The sequence below is a fragment of the Zonotrichia leucophrys genome, chromosome 2 (genome assembly GCF_028769735.1).
Source record: "Zonotrichia leucophrys gambelii isolate GWCS_2022_RI chromosome 2, RI_Zleu_2.0, whole genome shotgun sequence".
NCBI lineage: Eukaryota > Metazoa > Chordata > Aves > Passeriformes > Passerellidae > Zonotrichia > Zonotrichia leucophrys.
The window spans coordinates 5,926,346-5,944,647 of record NC_088171.1 but is presented as its reverse complement, the minus strand read 5'-3'; the positions used below and the strand labels follow the sequence as shown (position 1 = coordinate 5,944,647).

Below are 18,302 nucleotides of genomic sequence, written 5' to 3'. Positions count from 1 at the left end.
ATTGGTTCTCCCTAAAGACATATACCTTATTCTATATCCTTGTGTGTTTATAAATAAGTGCTTACAATTGATCTTTTATAGACTTCTTCTGTAAACACATGAAATAATATGAAAATGACGGCTGAAAAAATTAACTCACCAACTCCAGTAGCTGAGGAAAAAAATTCCATGGCTAGAGATTTTCCTGTAATATTTATGACATAGTTCTTCAATTAAAGGAGCATTTGCAAATCTGAACAATTACAATATTTGAAGGCTGCCAGTATTATTTTAAATGTAGAGTATTTGTGGGATCAAAATATGCTCTCCATCTGAAAATAAGTGACATTGGTTTAACTGGAAATGCTGCAGCCAGGGGTGACCTCATGTGTCAAGCTTATTGCTGTCTGTCTCAGCAAAGCCATCATAAAATAAAGGGAGGGATATGGAAGAAGCAGGACGTAGTTTATCTGCCTTCCTCCCATGGTTTTCATTAAGCAGTGATTCAAGAAGACTTTGCTTGTCCTGTATTTCTCGTCCAAAGACAGCACTGTTATGTTTACAATGGTATAAGGATGTATTTTCAAGAGAACGTTGTCTCAAATATCTCCTGAAGGCCTTTTGAATAACAAGAGCTGACACTTCCTCTTGTTTTCTTTTAAGGGTAGAAGAAATTGGGCTGTAAGAACTTTTAGATGGATTGCCAGCTGTAATCTTTTCTTCCATGTTTAATTCAAGACCCTCTATATCTCCAGCTTCTCCCAAGACCCTTTTGGTGAAAGCCAGCAAGATATCCAAGCAGTGGATCTTATCTCCACTAACTATGGGGATGTCCATGGCTATGAGCTGGATTTTGTTGGGCTTTGGGATGCGCAGGGGGTCTGCCAGAGCATCTGCAAAGTCTGAGAGAGCAGAATAATCTATAAACTGCGTAGCCAAAGGGTCAAACTTTGCCCATGTCTCATAAAACATATCAAAGTCATCCTCACAAAGAGGATCTGTGCTCTCCTCAGTGGCAACATTGAAGTTCTCTAAAATGACTGCTATGTACATATTCACAACAATGAGGAACGATATAATGACATAGCTTACAAAATATAAAATACCAAAGCCCTTATTTATACAATTATTTTTCTTTGTCCCTGTTGCATCTAATTGGAGAGCACATTTATCAGATTCCCTTAGCACAGGGGCCAGAAGATTATCCCAGCCAGCTGATGTGGTAATTTGGAAGAGGCAGAGAATGCTACCACAAAATGTTTTGAAGTTGAAAATGTCATCAATCCCACCATCCTCGGGGAGACAGGCAAAGTTTGCCATGCCCACGATGGCATAAATGAACATGATCAGGAAAAGCAAAAGGCCAATGTTGACCAGGGCAGGAAGGGACATCAGCAGTGCAAAAAGAAGAGTTCGAATCCCTCTGGCTTTGCGAACTATTCTGAGGACTCGGCCGACCCGCGCCAAACGAAGAGTTCTCAAAACCGTCGGGGAGAAGAAAGATTGAAACGCTTCAGAAACTCCAAGACCTTTGAAAGGAAAAGGAAAACAAAATGTTGCCAGGTCAATTTAGTCAAATTCATGTCTGTTTTGTTATATTCTGCGCTTTAGGTGTTGGCAGTAACACTCATCACTTTACACTGGTCTCAATAGAAACATCTTCAATTCTGAAACTGCTCAGATAAAAGCTAGGTAAAAAAAGAAAAATTGTAATAGCTTTCAATATAAAAGAGGCATAAAGATTTCTGCACAGTTTGGAAGCTGTGCTCTTCCCAGTTTCTCTAATTTGGGGAGTGAATTTATGCATTCATTGTTCAAGTACCTAAAAAAATCCTTTAAAATCCATTCAGGTCTTGCACCAGAAGCTCTGGGATTGTCTCTGAGCCACTGTCTGAGTGCTGCTTCTCCTTTAGGCCAAAGCCTAAATGTGAGACTTTGATAATGCTTGGCACTCAAATGAGATCAGAGAAGAGCAAGAAGAAAATAAAGGAAAGTTGTCTCTCAGTGTGTATCCCCCATAACACCTCATTCTATGACCCTGCTATCACAGTAATGACACAGTAGCCATGCAAATGATTACAAACAGAAGAGTTAAGAAGTCATAATTTTTCTGGGTTGTACAGGATGGCAAAAGACTATCATGCTTAGGCAGGAAGCAGAGAAATCAGAGCAGTTTTTCCTTCCCATCCTTTATTATATGATATGACCTGAGCTTGAGTAGGAATAACAAAATAAATTGTACAAGAAACTAGAGCTGTATATGACCCTTTGCAGAGTCAATGATCAGCATCTAGTCTTATTTAAAGAGCCAAAAAAATACAAGCTAGTTTTAATAATTTTTTCAGTCACAAATAGTGGCCCAGGTTTAGCATGGTGTTGAGCAACCAAATTTTCCTGAGCTTTCCAAATCTGCAACGGGACTCTGCCTTCTTAAAGGAAAGTCCTGGAAAATTAAATTAAACCCCTTTTTTGATGCAAATCTATTTTTAACCTGAATTTTTTTTTCCTGTGACAACGTGTAAATTGAAGGCACAAAACCAACAGTTTAGGTACAATAACTTTAAAAAGATGTTACTGAATCAAACTAATATTCTGTTAATGCCTTAATAAAAATCATACTTAAAAAAATTCAAAAACTCCATTTACCTTTTAGTACTCTGCAAAAATATAAGGGAAAACAAAAATGCATCCTTTTAGAAGGAATCACTTAGCAGATAGTTTGAAATAGTACAATGGATCTGGAACTTACTTATCAAACATATGTAGGTGGTTACTTCAAACTAGAATTTGCTTAATATTAGGCAGATACTTTACCTGACCTAGTGGTTGATACTTACTCACTATTGAAAGGATCACAACACTGAAATCAAACACGTTCCAGCCACTTCCAAAGTAGTAGTGCCTTAAGGCCAGTATTTTTAAGACACATTCTGCAGTGAATACAGCCACAAAAAAATAGTTGATTTTATTAAGAACCTCCTTGGTGCGTCTGTCAGTGTTTTCTGCCATCATAACAATCATATTTAGACAGATGAAAATCACAATGGTGACATCAAAAGCTTTGTGATTTACGATGTCAAACAGCAATCCTAGGAATGCATTCTGTGGAGAGAAGGAGAACTACTTAATGCCACTTCTGAGACCCAGCCTGCATTCAAATATTAACCAGTAATTTGTGCTTAGAAAAGGAATTTAAGATGACACAAATTAACAAGAAGCTGCTAGAAGCATTTTTTGGTGATTTCTTTAGACCCTCAAAGAAAACTGACCATACTTTCAGGCATCGTGCAAGCACACTGGTTAAGAAAATAATATATATAGCAGGAAAACATTCAGAGTACATTGTGATTGCTCTTTTAATAGAAATACTTATTGAAGCAGATATTTTAGGATAAGCAATTCTAATTAAAATGTCATAAACAGGAAAAACTCTGAGTAGTTACTGTGCAAACACAGGCCTGGAATTCAATTTAAGAAAATGTAAGAAATAAAGCATAAGATTATTTAAAAGCAAATAACAGCCATGGGGCATGTGCTGCTCTCTATTCATTCTAACCTGCAATAATCCAATCTAGTTGTAGAAGCAACATCATGCAAATTAAATAACCAAGATCATGTTATGAATATCAAATACTTAATATGAACTGGTTTAAAAAGTTTGTACATTTGAGTAGGTGATAAATAGGTTGCAAATTTCCTTAATTAATACCCTCAAGATGACTGTGTTGGATAGAATTTTTAAATAAAAGAGAGTAAAATCTAAATACAATATTGACTGAGGAAGATGAGGGGCAAGGTTTATTTCCCAATTCCTGGCTACTGAGTTTAAATTTCATCCTCTTTATATCCTCCGTCATATTCTTCTTAAGGTGGCCTCACCGCTGGTCTTGGGATGGGTTTTTGGGGTTTCTTGGATCCAAGTTTTTTTAGGGCACTATAGTACTTTTTCTGTTCCTCAGTCAAAAATAGATCTTTCCCACCTAAGTAAAGAGAAAAAACATTGTTGTTCAGATGAAGTCAAATAAATACCAACAAATTTATATTAAAGACAGTAAGTTACACTTGTATTGAGTGGGACCTAAGAGAGCATAGAGACCAAATGTGTCTTCACCATTTCTCCTTTTCCCCTTGATCTTTGATCTGATCTGGGTTGATCATGAAAGTCAAGTCCAGGCAGTGATCACAAGTCAGTTCCCTCAAGTGTGAGAGACTTTTCAAAGTTTTGCAAATCTATTTCCTATTTTTAAAATTACATAAGCTTAATCAAGAAGAAGAATATTTTATATTTTTGGGAAAGGCAGAAGCAGAAGTAGATTGCTGGACTAGCAAGTAAATAGACGATGATGAATAAGAATTTTGGGACCAAGTTCTATGGGAAGTTCCTGGCAGTGAATTTCTTATTAGCATCCACATCACCTGTATTACTGAGCAATCACTTGGACCCCAGTAATCAGAACTCACTCGTCATTAAAGCGTTGCGTGATCAGCACTTTTTACACCAAACACATAACAATGTTCAGCAGGGCACCTGCAATTGGAATCACTCCAGAAAAACCTCTGAAAATTCTGCTTAACTTCACTACATGGATTCTCAGTGAAAAGCCCAAAGAAGCAGAAAATAAATGAAAGAGAAAAATGAAAAATAAAAAATATCTGTTACAGCATGTACTAAGAAAAGAAAAAAAGTGTTACATTCACATAAACTTCTAGCAAATGTTCAAGCTTATCAACTACTTAACCTTTTTATCTATTGAGATTATTGTAACTGGGACTTTATTATAAAAGGAAATTCTTACAGTGAAGTTGGACTGCTGTTACTCAATCCCTACACAACTTTTCTCTGTCCAAATTTAGAGAACAGAAGAATTTCTTGTGGATTTTATTTCTATTTTTCTCTACCAAAGGCAGTAATGCTTTGACACTTGGTGTGTAAGTCAGTCTATGGAAAGAATAGATGATTCCAGTAGAAATTCTGCCTTCTAAATGGGAACCTTGAAGTTGTAAATATCCTGTTGGGGTCTGCTTTTCTGGTATTTTTTTCAATGAGAAAGATGCTTATTTATTGTAAGACTTCCAAGTGGATTAACTGACCCAATTTCTCCCGATATTCTGGACACCTTAAACCTTTAAATGAGTCAGGACTCAATTGATAAACAATCTTGGCACAAGGAAGGTGAAGTATTCCAGGCAGAGATGACTATTGCTTTTCTTTGCTGAATTTTCCATTCTAAGATTTTGCCCCCCTTTTCTTACTGAATAACAAGAACAGGGAATTTAACAACTATGAGGAGAAAAGTGGAAGCAGTCGTTGCTTCATGGGCTTTAAGCAGCATTTAAATTTCTACACAGCCTCCTCCTGGGGTCATGGCTTGGATCCCAATGAAGAATTTTTTTAAAACCTCACTAAATTAATCTGTAGGCTCATTTTGTAGATGAATGACTTTTTAAAGTAGCTAGTTTTAGAAGAAGTTCTATCGACAAGACCTTTTCAAGGTTCTTTACCAGGAAAGAAGAGGTTACTCCTTCCATGACTGCTTCTTCCATGACTGATTACCCTGCTCACATTTGTGAGGTGTTCACTCTCAGCAAAAAGGGGTTTCCTGTTCCCCAAAGCAAATCCTCAAAGCAGAAGAAAATAATTCCACTCTCCTGTAGCAAAGTCTAGGTAACTTTTTTGACTCACTCCTTCCTCGTCCTCTACTTAGAACAAACCCAGGACTTGGAGGGAAAATAGAATTCACAGGTAAAAACCATGAGGAAGAGGGGATTCCTGTTTTCAAAACTTGGTTTGAAACGTTATTATTTTAAATTTATCTAGTCAAACACTTATTTCACAATGTTAGACCTCTAGAAGTCAAGCAAGCATTCACTTAATCAAACTGAGATTACAGGAGACCATGGGTTAGACCATGTAGTACTTATCTTTTTCCTTTGCTGGTTAAAATTGCTGATAACCACTCCAATGAAAAGGTTCAGCATGAAGAAAGATCCAAAAATAATGAAAACCACAAAGAATGCATACATGTGTAAGCGTGCTTCAAACTGTGGCTGTTGACCAATCTGTTAAGGAAAAAAAAATCAAACCAGAAAAATAATATTGGTAAAAATGAGATAGATAATCTCAGCTTTAACATTTCCAATTTATTATAGCAGATTTTTTTTTTATTGTCATGAAGGATACATTATTTCTGCACATTTAAACCTTTATCTAGATGTGCAAGTAGAACTGTCTTGCTCTGTCTTGTTACTGTTTGTAGTGATAATGAAAAACAAAGACAAATCATGCTCGAACAATTTTTTTTAGTAATAAACAAACAGTTTCAATTAGAAGGGATCCTCTGAATGCCCTGATTAGAAAAATGGGATTAAATCTAATGGCAAATTCCCTCCTTTGGGACACCATCCCAGGCAAGAAGCAATTTAAACCAACCATATAAAGAACAATATTGTTATTTAGCAGCTATTTAACTACAGAGTTAAGAGTACTGTGATGGAATGAGCAAGAAAAAAGGCAAAGCCAACTAAATACAGAAAAGTTAAAATTCACTGTGCTAGTATGAGAGTAAGAAACAGGACATAGAAATGGGGAAGAAATAGAGAAGGTGTCAAATGTAGGGAAGAAAACCTCAAATAACTGATAAAGCTGCAGGCTATTTCAGTTCTACTGCACATGTTTAAAAAGGAAGAGAATTTGCTTCAGAGGCACACCCATATTCTGTTTCCAAATCAGATTGGTACAGAATTGTATATTATTTTGCCCTCTTTTTGTGTGGTATCACTCTATTGTGATCAGTTTCAGATACTTGGTACTCCAAGGATTATTGTTTCACTGTGTAGCTGGATAAACTCATCCACTTGTATTTTTGATCTGGTGTTGCAAACAGCTGAAAAATTGACTGCATGGATAGAAAAGGGAAGAAGGAAAGGGAAAAACCTAAAATTTCATTTCACTGACATACCTCACGTGAATCCACTGCTGCGTACATAATATCCATCCAACCTTTAAAAGTTGCCTGAAAGAAAATGCATTGTTTGTTACAACTAAGAAAATAAAGCTATTGCTAATACAAATGTGTTAATAGTTGTGGAAAAAATAAGAAGTGTGCTGCAAAAAATATGCATCAATTCTAAGACATGTTTGGAAGTATGATTCACTGGAGTTTGTTACAGAGAAAAAATTATCCTGAAAAGAAAACAAAAGTCATGATTCATGTCAAATGCTTTAATGCTAACTCCTGTTAAATTGAAATTTTGTAAAAAGTTTCAGCTTAACTAGCAAATATAACTTAAAAGGAAAAAAACAATTTCTAACAAAACAACAGATGGTTCCATCCTGCAATTTTTATCAAGCATAGAACATTTTGGAGGATCCAGAGCAAAGAACTCAATCTAGAAAAGAAACAGGGATAATGGAAACTTTTTAACAATGCCTTTCTCTCCTTGTTGGGTATTAGGGAGCTCAGTGAATTAGCACCCCAACACTTCAGGATTTTTTACAACAAAAGAAGACACAGAATTCTAAATAAATTGGTCCATGAGTTTTCTTTCTTATCCACTCTGAATTAGAGAAAACAAGAATAACTTTAAATACAGTAAGAAGCAGACTATTTCAGGCTTAGTTTGTTAATCAAAACTTAAACAGAAGTGAAATTTACAACAAAATTTAAAAGCTGTGAAAGAGTTATTGGTTTTAACATAAGGCTGCATGTGCCCAAATGTTCTTTAGGAGGAGGTGAGCAGCTCATAAATGAGAAAAATATTAATGGGAGCTAAAAAATCCACAGTTACAGTAAGATAAACAGAACCATAATGGCGTGCCTTGGTTGGCTGCTCAAACCATTCCTTGAGAAAAAATAAAATGAAAATGTTTTTATAGAACTTACCACTTGGAGAAGAGCCAAGTAACCCATGCCAACATTGTCAAAATTTACAACAGCATTTGTCCATGTCCAATTCAAGGCAAGACAATCATTTTTGCCATAAATGTGATCAGTACTTTCTACTTTGTGAGTGCATTTCCAAAATCTGCTTCCAAGCCATTTGACTCCTAGAACGTTAAAGAGGAGCCAAAAGACAACGCAGACAAGCAGAACGTTGAAGATGGAGGGGATGGCTCCAAAGAGTGCATTCACAACAACCTGAATGAAATTAATGAAAATAATTCATTAATTGAATTCAACAGATCAATTTTCCCAGAAAGCCACTGATTTTTTACTTCTTCAATATCTATTGAAAACTGTCATCCATATAAAAACCCAGACCTCCCCCTATATCTTTACCTTAATCCCTTCAAATCTTGACAAAGCTCGTAGAGGCCGCAGTGCTCTGAAAGTCCTGAGAGATTTCAGGCTGGTCCCAGAGGGACAAGGTGAGGAATCTTCAGAAACAGAATTTCGTCCCCAGGAAACAAAGGACAGCTGTGTTCATTGAATTGGAACTGGCATCATTAAATGGCATACAAAATTTTATTTTATCTATATTAGTAGACAGTCCTGAGATGAAAGTTACAGTATATTTCACCACTAAGTTAAATGAAGAAAATACAAAAATACACATTTTAAGTTTATACATATATATACATATACATATACATATATATATATATACTGATATGATATGATATGATATGATATATCATATCATATCATATCATATCATATCATATAATTTTACCTCATTCTTTTCTAACACATGAATAAAATGGAATTAATTCTAATTTGACTTTTTTAAAAACAGTTAGTATAATTTTGTTTAATACTAGTATAACAATCAAATTGGTAACTATGATATTGCCATACACTTCCAGACCAGAAAGGTTTATTCAGATAAAATACTCTCATTTTCTACATAGTTATTCTCAAAAGTGTATACAGGAATTTATTATTATAACAGAGGATGGGGATGTGGAAACAATTTTTTTCTAAAAAATATATCTGGTTCATTTTTGTTATTTCTAAGAGAGAAATTAAGACATTAAAATCATTTCAATAATTAGGTTTTTTCATTTTTCATGATTTGTCTCTTCCTTCTTATCTGAATTTGCTGTCTCAATGTTCACCCATTGGATATTTCCATGCTTATCCTCTGTTTTGGACTGCTATTTACTCTAAAACTGTAACTGCTCAAGTATTCTTTACAAATAGTCATAATATTAGATATTACTGTTGAAATTTCCTAGTACTTCACAACTTTCAATGCTGACTATCAAAAGCTACTCTGATGTCACAAGTTACCAGTTTAGACATTCATATTCTAACATATTTAAATTCAGACCAGTTCTACTGTGATGTTGACAAGAAAAATGTTTCATTTTTATACAGCAAGATTACAATATTTAACATTTTCTACATTCAGAGCAAATGTATTGAACACGGCACTTACCTCACTCTTGGTGATTCCAGCATTTGTCTTTGCAAAGCAAAAGATACTTCCTTATCTTTAATTCCCTGGTAAATTATTTTTCCAACCATGTTTTTCAACTGTCTTTGCCATCTAAATTTCTTCTCCTTCAAGGAAGGAACTCTTTCTTTTCTTCTCTTTCTAAATGCCAACATCCCAGATTTGGTTTGGGTTGGAAGGAACCTTTAAAATCATCTAGTCCTAAACTGTCAATAGCTTCACATTTTCTACTGTCCTCATCAATTTATTTTAATTTTATTTCTGATCCCTAATTGAACTCTCCCTCTACAATTGAAAAGGTTTTTAGAACCATCATGGTCCTCAATGATGGTGATACTGAATAAAATTTCCTTCAGCAACTTCTTGATTATTGCTGACAATTTCCATTTCAAGTCCTAAAACCTCTTTTGGATTGAAGGTTTTTTATGTTTTGGAAACTGTCTTTAAGACTTGTATTAATTAATAATCACAATTTAGAGGTAGTTCTCTAGATAGAAAATATCAAAAATTAAAATGCATGACAAGCTGAGTATAATACTTACACACACAATGATGAAGTCAAGCAAACACCAAGAATTTGTGAAATAACTGTGCAGACCAAAAGCCACCCATTTCAGAAGCATCTCCGTAAAAAAGGTGTAGGTAAATATGATATCAGCATAATCTAGGATTATTTTCACTTTTTTGTTTTTCTGCAGGTGAACATCTTCAAATGCCTGGAATTTCAGAACTCAGTTTTAAAACAGGTCAATAGTTTTATGAATGGAAGATTATTTTTGAATTGCACAAGAATAAATAGTTTGGCTTATTATAATCATTTCATATTAAATTATGGACAACCACCACTTATTTTTATACTTAAAAGTAAAAAGGTAAATTTTTAAATTACTACAATCTCATTTCCACAGTAATTGAAAAATCTCATACTTTCAAGTTTTTATGTTCAACACTTCAAAAAATGTCTAACAAGAGTCAGTTATCGCTAAAAAATTTTGACTTCCCAATGTAGTTGATAATTTTGAAGGGGTTGATCTAAAACTCTTCACAAAAAAGCCTGAATTGATTTCATTAACCAGTGAATAAAGAATTAACCAGTGTCTGTCAGACTCTGACCTTCCAAATGAGTCATCTTGAGTCATCCTGCAGAGTTGTAATACAGAAATGGAAAAATGTGATGAACACCTCATCTGGAACTGCTCATTCCTGAAGTTACAGGTTTTTTCACCTAAATCTTGACCTTGAGGTTTTAGGAAAATGTTTCACTGATTGCTGTCATTCACATCAGTGTTTGCTCAAGTTTAACGTATTTACTGTCTTGCTAATTTATTTTAGATTTTTTTTATGTTGCCAATCTATTCCCAATTGCTTTTAACACCATGCATTATTTCCTCACCAAGCCTTTAGCAATATCTGTACTTTTCCTTTCATCCACATCTCCCCTGCTTTTCTGAGCATTCTCCCATGATCACCGCCTAATTTATTTTCACTACAAGCCATGGACATGTGTGGTGGTCTGGTGCTCATTCATACTCATTCAGAAAATTTAATATCAGTAAACTTTATAAACAAGCAAAAAATTAACATGTCCCTTTCTGAAAGAGATCAAGTGTATCTTAGAAATGGGAAAGTTCTCAAGACTGCAAATCATCTTTGATGACAAGAAATTGTTATTGTTTTGTTATTTTGCACCTGGGTACCAACTAACTTTTTGTTCAACAGGACATTAAAAATAACTCAGTTTGCTTCCTTACTTCAGTTTGGTTTCCCATGAACACAGAGGAGCCCTCACTGGAATCCCAGGTGTCTTAGGTTAGAAGATGTGGCTGGGGATTTGTATTCTATCACCATCTGTCAGAGGTGGGGCAGTTATCTCTGTTCATGGGGCAGTTTTTTCTTTATCTCTCCCACAGCCAATCCTCCCTCCAGGAGATCTCTGCTGTCCATGGCCACTGAGTGTCCCTGCAGGGCTGATCCAATCCCAGCATCCCATGGGGAGATGCTCCGCCCAGGGGAGGAGCCAAGCATTCCTACCTGGATCCAATCTGAGCCTGGCACAGCACAGCAGCCTTTGCCCCCTGCATTGCCAGAGGAGCAGCTTTCTGCTGCCCTGCATGGCCAGAGGGAGCCCAGGCCCATCTGCAGCAGCCCTGAAGCTGCAGAGGAAAACTCCCCCCTTGTGCAGGATCCCTGCTGCAGCAGAGCCACAGCTGGCACTGCAGGAGGGCTGAGCCCCCATGGGCTGGGGCTGGGACACCACCCTGACACACAGGGGGCAGGGACTGTTCTCACTGGCAGTGTTGTTTTGTATCACTGCAGTTTTATTTTAATTTCCCTAATAAAGAACTGTTATTCCTATTCCCATATCTTTGGCTGAAAGCCTCTTAATTTCAAAATTATAATAGTACAGGGGGAGGATATTTACATTTTCTATTTCAGGGGAGGCTCCTTCCTTCCTTACCAAAAACCTGTCTTTTCAAACCAAGAAATCAGGGAGTTCCCCTGGAGGTTTTGTCAGGAGAATTTTAAATCAGACAGTTCAAATCTACAATTCAGGGAACAACCTCAATGTAATGTACACAGAACTGACTTTAATGGAAAATTCTGACATCTGCCACATAGATCACCCTCAGACTATTTGGTTATGTTCCTTCTGCATTATATAATATTTTATTTAACAAGTTACTCTCAGTAGACAGTGAATATACTTTCAAATAAAATAATTCTTCCCTTATTCTTCAGTAGAAATGGATATGATCTGGGTAGCAGTAAAACATTACCTCACCTGCCAATTTACAGTCCCCTTCACTTTTGGCTTCTGATCACAGTGTTTGGATGATTTTCAATCTACATTTTTTCTGAGTAGTTAGTCTGCTTTACAAATTTAGAAGGCCTATTATTTTTTTATAGCTTTCCCAAGTAATATCAGACTCTGGTTTAGCTTTGTAATTAACACAAAAGTGTGAAAAACGATGTTCAATGAAGAACTATGATTCCATATATTTAAATCTGTCTATTTAAATATCTTATCCAAGTGGAGGAAAGCATTATAACTTCTAAAGGTTATATTTATTACACTCTTGTCTCTCCTTGGGAAAAGGAATGTCAGAGTAGGAGAAATCAATTAAATACTATTCCTTTACTGATAACAATTAATTCCAAAATGGAGAAATTAAATGAAATTTACCAGTGCTGCGCTGCTCAACACAATCATAAAAACCATAAAATATTCAAACCCGCTGTGGTTCACGATTTTGTAGCAGGTTTTTCTAAAGTTCCACCAAGTTCTGCCTGGAAACTTGGTGGTGTCCACTACACAACATGGGGAACACTCAACACAACCTGAAAAGAGAGAGAAGAGCATATTGGGTCAATGGAAAATGTTGAGATACAGATTTAAAAAGTATAAAACATCTAAAAAAGGCTTTTTACATATTATAGGAAGAATGTCCTCTTTTATCTATGAGGTGATGCTGTTATTGAAATTATCTGAAGCTAAAGAAAAGGTTTTTATGCCAAAATAATTTCTTTTAATAAAGCAATAGAGACATGGAATAACAGACTTTTATAACTTATAAAAGATAACTATAATTTATAAAAGCTGGATTAACATCTTTTTGTGTCCTTCTTCAGAAAGGTTTGTGGGCACAAAAGAAGCCTTTACTTTTATCTAAAAATGTGTTTATTTTCTGCATTTTTCCCTTTCTTTTTATTTTGAAAAGAGATATTACCATACTAGCAGGTCAGTAAATTATTATTTTTACTAATTATTTCACTTTATTGCACTGCAGAGACATGACATCTGGACTCTGTTCACTGCTCTGTGGCAGAAACACTCTTCATTAATTTGGAAAGGCAGCAGGATTGAACCAACAGAGTCTAAGGAGAATTTCAGGTGATCAAAGGTAGATATCCACCCTGGGATGAGCAGACAAACAGTTCCTGCTATTCTGGACATGTTTTAAATGGATATTTCTGAACACTGGTTCATTTGGCATTAAAGAAAAAGAAAAAAAGGATTCCTACTCTCTACAAAGCAGTCCTTGGGCAGCTGGGAGTCTTTAGTATGGGAAAACATCTCCAGAAGAACAACTGGATCCACAGTGCTGGCTTCAGAAAAGCTGCGAACAGAATGATATTTCTGCAAAGGAGAAGAATTTAAGAATTAAAGAATTTAGGAATTTAAGAAAAGAATTTATTTGCTTTTCATTAATAAGGTTAACAAACCTAAAATAAATTAAAATTATCATCTCCTCTCCCTCCACAAAAGAAATTTGCAGTGTATAAATTATCTTTATGTTCCTGAACTACCAAAATAAATTATAAATAATAGGATAGAAATAGCCAATCCCTACTTTTTGTTTCCATCATTTTATTTTTTCAAGTTTCTTAGTTTCTTTTAGTTATCCGCAGTGGACTTGAAGGAAGGGAAATGTTTAGAAAATATTCTGTTATGCTACAGTTGTAGAGAAAATTCTGATTTCTTCAGGCCAGTCCATCTTTAGAGATACAAATTATGTCTCAAAAGGTTTGAAGAGGAGAGGGCCCAACATATTAATACAAAATGATAAAATTTATAATTACCTCTTTTTGATCTTTCTTTGGGTGTGTTACAGTGGAAGCGTTTGCCATTTCAGAAGTCCCAGAACTCTGATTGAAGCTGTTTGAATTCCTCCACTGTTCTCTTCTTCTTAATTTGTCTCCCTGCATGAAATGATGCAAATCAGTTGGTTTTCCACTTATTTTTTTCCTGACAGTCATTCTTGAAAGGCAAAATTTTTTCACAGAATGTAAAACATCCATGAAGTTTAGACTCATATAATCAAAGAATGATTTGGGTGTTTGGGCTGGAAGGGGCCTTAAAGATCATGTAGGTTCAATGAGAAGAGAATCTTTCATTAGCAAGTTTTTCTTTTTACAAATAATTAAATAGTTTTCCTAAAATGCTTGTAAAAGATTTATGCTTTCAGTTATAGGCAGAAGATCTAAGTGATCAGAATCAGACCTCAGTTCTTCTGACACTACAAATTCCAAGAAATACCAGATTCCACTGCAGCAGGGAATGAATTTCTGACATCAAATGCTTATGGGCAAGACATTTGAAACAGCCACAGATGATTCTAAGGTGATCAGTGATTTTTGCTTCTTTGAGAATTTGTCCAAAGAGACTGCACTGATAATGTTTCCTAATATTACCATACAAATCAATCCAAAAAAAGATCCATCCAACCCTAACAATTCTTTCATTCTGTGAAAGAGTTCCTGTATCTTCTGTTCCATATTTGACATTCCTGTATGGATGTGACAGACACCTGAAATGTCTCCAGTATTGCCTCTGCACAGCTGTCATGGAAGTAAAAATGTCTCACACATGCAGAAAGACTTGAGCTTTATCCTGCCCAACACAACAAAATCAAGAGATATAAAGGGGAGTCAAAAGTTCCATGGAGGTGAGCAGGTGATTAAAAATAACCCAAACAATAGTAAGAATTTATTTTTTAAGGTATAGCTTTTGTTTACATTCCCTTTGTATTCCATGAACATAGAAGGAACATACAATCAACACAAGGGGCCTGCCTTCAAAAAAATCCAGGTGCAAGGAAAAGGAGACAAAAAGAAAGAATGTCTTGATCGAGCTTTGTTTATCAATTGACAGAAATAAATGGAAATGAACCAGTCAGAAGCAGAATTTGGCTGTCATTGAGGAGAATGATAAAAAACTGAACATTCAACATATCAATGAATAACCAAGAATATTTGGTAGACCTTTTACTGTAAGAAGAAAGTAAAATTGCAGAAATGACTGAAAGGAAAATATTTACTGTTGACTATTTGAGATTGTATTTACAGATGGAAGTTGTGGCATTCACATTCTCTGATAAAATCCCTTCGCCCTGGATTTTTCTCCTGGGAAGCTGAGAAGCCTCAGAGAAAAGGAAAACAATTCTCATCTCATTTACTTCTCGTGTGTAGTGCTCATGTGGAATGTGTTTGGAGATTGTTTACCCACAAGTGATTGTTTCATTGGATTCTGGTGTGAGTTGTTTTGACTCTCTGGCCAATTGGGGCCAAGCTGTGTAGGGAGTTTTCATTATTATCTTTTTAGCCTTCCATAAATATCCTTTCTGTATTCTTTAGTATAGTTTTGTATAGTATTCTTTAATATAACATAGTATTATAAAAAAATAAATTAGCCTTCTGAGAACATGGAGTCAGATTCATCATTCCTTCCTTCGTCGGGGCATTCCCTGCAAATACAATAGAAAGTTCACAATAATTTTTCAAATACCAGTATTTCTTACCTGTTTCCTGTATTCTACAGCTGTGTGCAAAATGCGCCCCTCATCCCCTTCCTTGGGGTAAGCCTCTGCTTCTGTAATGGGAACACAGGTACTGGGGCTGATCAAAATTTCTTCATATTTCCTTGCTAGTGAGGAACTCTCTTCCATATGGCCACACTCTATATCAAAGGAGCTGTGGTCTATGTATTTCCTGACATCTGTCATGGGACAATTAGTAACCTCTATGCCCTTCCCAGAAATTTCTGCCAAAGTCTTCTTTTTGTTTGCTCTTCTGAGGCTTCCCCTCATTCTCCTGCAGCAGTGATCCCAGATTCTGTCCTTCACAGCCTTCAGGGTCTTGTGAATCTGTGCAATGGCAATCTGATATTTAGTCCCTTCTCCAGGCTCCTCTTGTGCCTCTGGGCCATCAATGTTGAATGAACTCAGCAGCAAAGCAATGAACAGGTTGAGCACCTTAAAATAAAGTAAGTTGGAGACACAATTGCTAACAGAAGAGACACTTCAGACTTGCTTTCATTAACCCCCAGTAAATAATGAAATTATTTACTATTACTCTAGAATATTGAAAAAGCATGATATGGCTCCTTCTTGAAGGACTGGCAGCAGAAAAAAGGAGGGAAGTGAGAGTTTGGGTATATCAAATATATTTTCACATGCTTTGATGTCCATAGTGTATGAGGAGGCAGTTGTAGAAAAACAGTATGCAAAGATTAATTTTAATTACATCGCCATCAAAAAGGATCTGATATAGACCAACAAACCAAGCAGATGAAAAAGATTTTCTCTGCCAGTAAATTTACAATAAATCTAGTAAAAACCCAAAAATCTGGTTTCTGTAAACTTTTGATAACATAGGGGCAATGTGTTAAGCATTAAAAGAACTCAACCAGCTCAGAACTCATAAAAAGAACTCAGTTTGGTGATTTGGTTCCATCAACACAAAAGATGAAGACATATGACACTGAATTATGATAAGCTCTGCACTTCTATACTGTGGCTAGAAGGAATAATTTTATTTTGCTTCTATGAATTGTGTGAGAAAGAGAAAGAAAGGGGAAAAGGAAAAAAAGAGACAGAACAAAACCATGTCAAGTGACACCCAGAAAAGAGAATAAAGTAAATACTTTTCAAAGAGTTAAGTTTTCCTCCAAAGAAAAAAGTAACTGGATGCATTCAGTAGGGACTGAAAATGGACTTGAAACTCACCACCAGGTTTCCTAGCACCAGGACGAGCAAGAAAATGGTGACACATTTCCTTTTTCCAGCCACTTCCATGCATTCCCACATAGTTTCAATCCATTCTCCACATAATATTCGGAATATAATGAGGATTGAATGACTAAAATCCTTCATATGCCAGCGTAATTTGCAATTGGAGCTTATATTACAGGCATTTTTGCTATAATCACTGCTCAAAATCTGAATTCCTACTATAGCAAAAATAAATATAGTGATTGCCAAAACCAGAGTGAGGTTACTCAGTGCACCAAATGAGTGTAGAATTATTTTCATAAGAGTGTTTAAGGCTGGCCAGGACTTTGCCAATTTGAAGATCCTGAGCTATAAATAAAACAGAGGGGAAAATAAAGTTAAAACAGCCCAGATAGCACAGCACACAAAAAAGCCAGACCCCACATTTACCATGATGTCTTTACTGCAGTAATATCACTATTTTTTCCCCAAAGAAAGCCTTTTAATTGTTTAGATGCAATTAAAATCACTCCACTTAAAAGCTCATGTTGTTTTACCAAAAAAGAAAACAGATTTAACATATTCATCAGTAAAATAATATGAGGGTATTTCACTATACAACACATGTACTTTTAAAAAAATAATTCTTTTAAAATAAATAATTACCAGCCTGAAAGGTGACAGTTTTGTTCCAAAGCTTGCTAGGCCAATCAAAACAACCAAGCTATCAAAAACATTCCACTTTTCCTGGAAATAGTAGTAAGGATCTAGAGCAATGATTTTCAAGATCATTTCTGCAGTAAAAATCAGGGTGAAGATCTGGAAAGACAAAAATGAATTTCAGAAAAAAAGTCACTGAACAAGTCTGTCTCTTCATGGGAGTGTCCCAGTATGAATACAGGGTTATAACTCAATTTTTAATCTAATATAGACTTAACTTACCTTGTCACTCAGAGTAATCAGTTTTTGGTTTTCATCTTTCATGCCAGGGTGCTCCATAGCCAGGAACAAGGTATTCAAGATAATGCAAACCACAATGAAGAGATCAGCAAATGGATTAAAAATTACCAATTTCATCTTCTCTTTGACTGCTCTCCAGAATGGACAACAATTCCAAATTAGATACTTTTGAGGGAAATTTTTCCAAAATGTAGGACAGTTCAGTTTTGACTCTGTCAGACAAAGAGGGAAAGTGACATATGAATAATCCTTTGTAGAATATCACAGAATGAAGAAAAAGACAATAATTCATTAAAAGGATTGAAAAGTCAATCTCACATGAGCAGAATGATATCATAGAAAAAAATTGTTTTGCTCATTCTGCACAAACCAATCACAGACTAATAAAGGTGAGGCAAAATTTACCCTTGGTAATTGCGAGTTACAGGAGATATGAGAACATTTACTGAAATTTGCATTTGGCAGCATAATTTC

At 35.5% G+C, this 18,302-nt stretch overlaps 1 protein-coding gene across 1 annotated transcript in view; it reads right to left on the bottom strand.

Moving 5' to 3' along the window:
* Nucleotides 1-363: 363 nt before the first annotated feature.
* LOC135443555 (sodium channel protein type 5 subunit alpha-like) overlaps nucleotides 364-18,302 on the bottom strand; it is a 32,578-nt gene continuing 14,639 nt past the window's right edge. The window contains 14 exon segments of the mRNA XM_064703847.1: nucleotides 364-1,508; nucleotides 2,817-3,081; nucleotides 3,859-3,959; nucleotides 5,898-6,039; nucleotides 6,939-6,992; nucleotides 7,863-8,117; nucleotides 8,259-8,328; nucleotides 9,901-10,094; nucleotides 12,563-12,717; nucleotides 13,402-13,516; nucleotides 15,678-16,130; nucleotides 16,884-17,237; nucleotides 17,535-17,687; nucleotides 17,811-18,040. Coding sequence (XP_064559917.1) covers nucleotides 364-1,508; nucleotides 2,817-3,081; nucleotides 3,859-3,959; nucleotides 5,898-6,039; nucleotides 6,939-6,992; nucleotides 7,863-8,117; nucleotides 8,259-8,328; nucleotides 9,901-10,094; nucleotides 12,563-12,717; nucleotides 13,402-13,516; nucleotides 15,678-16,130; nucleotides 16,884-17,237; nucleotides 17,535-17,687; nucleotides 17,811-18,040 — 3,686 coding nt within the window.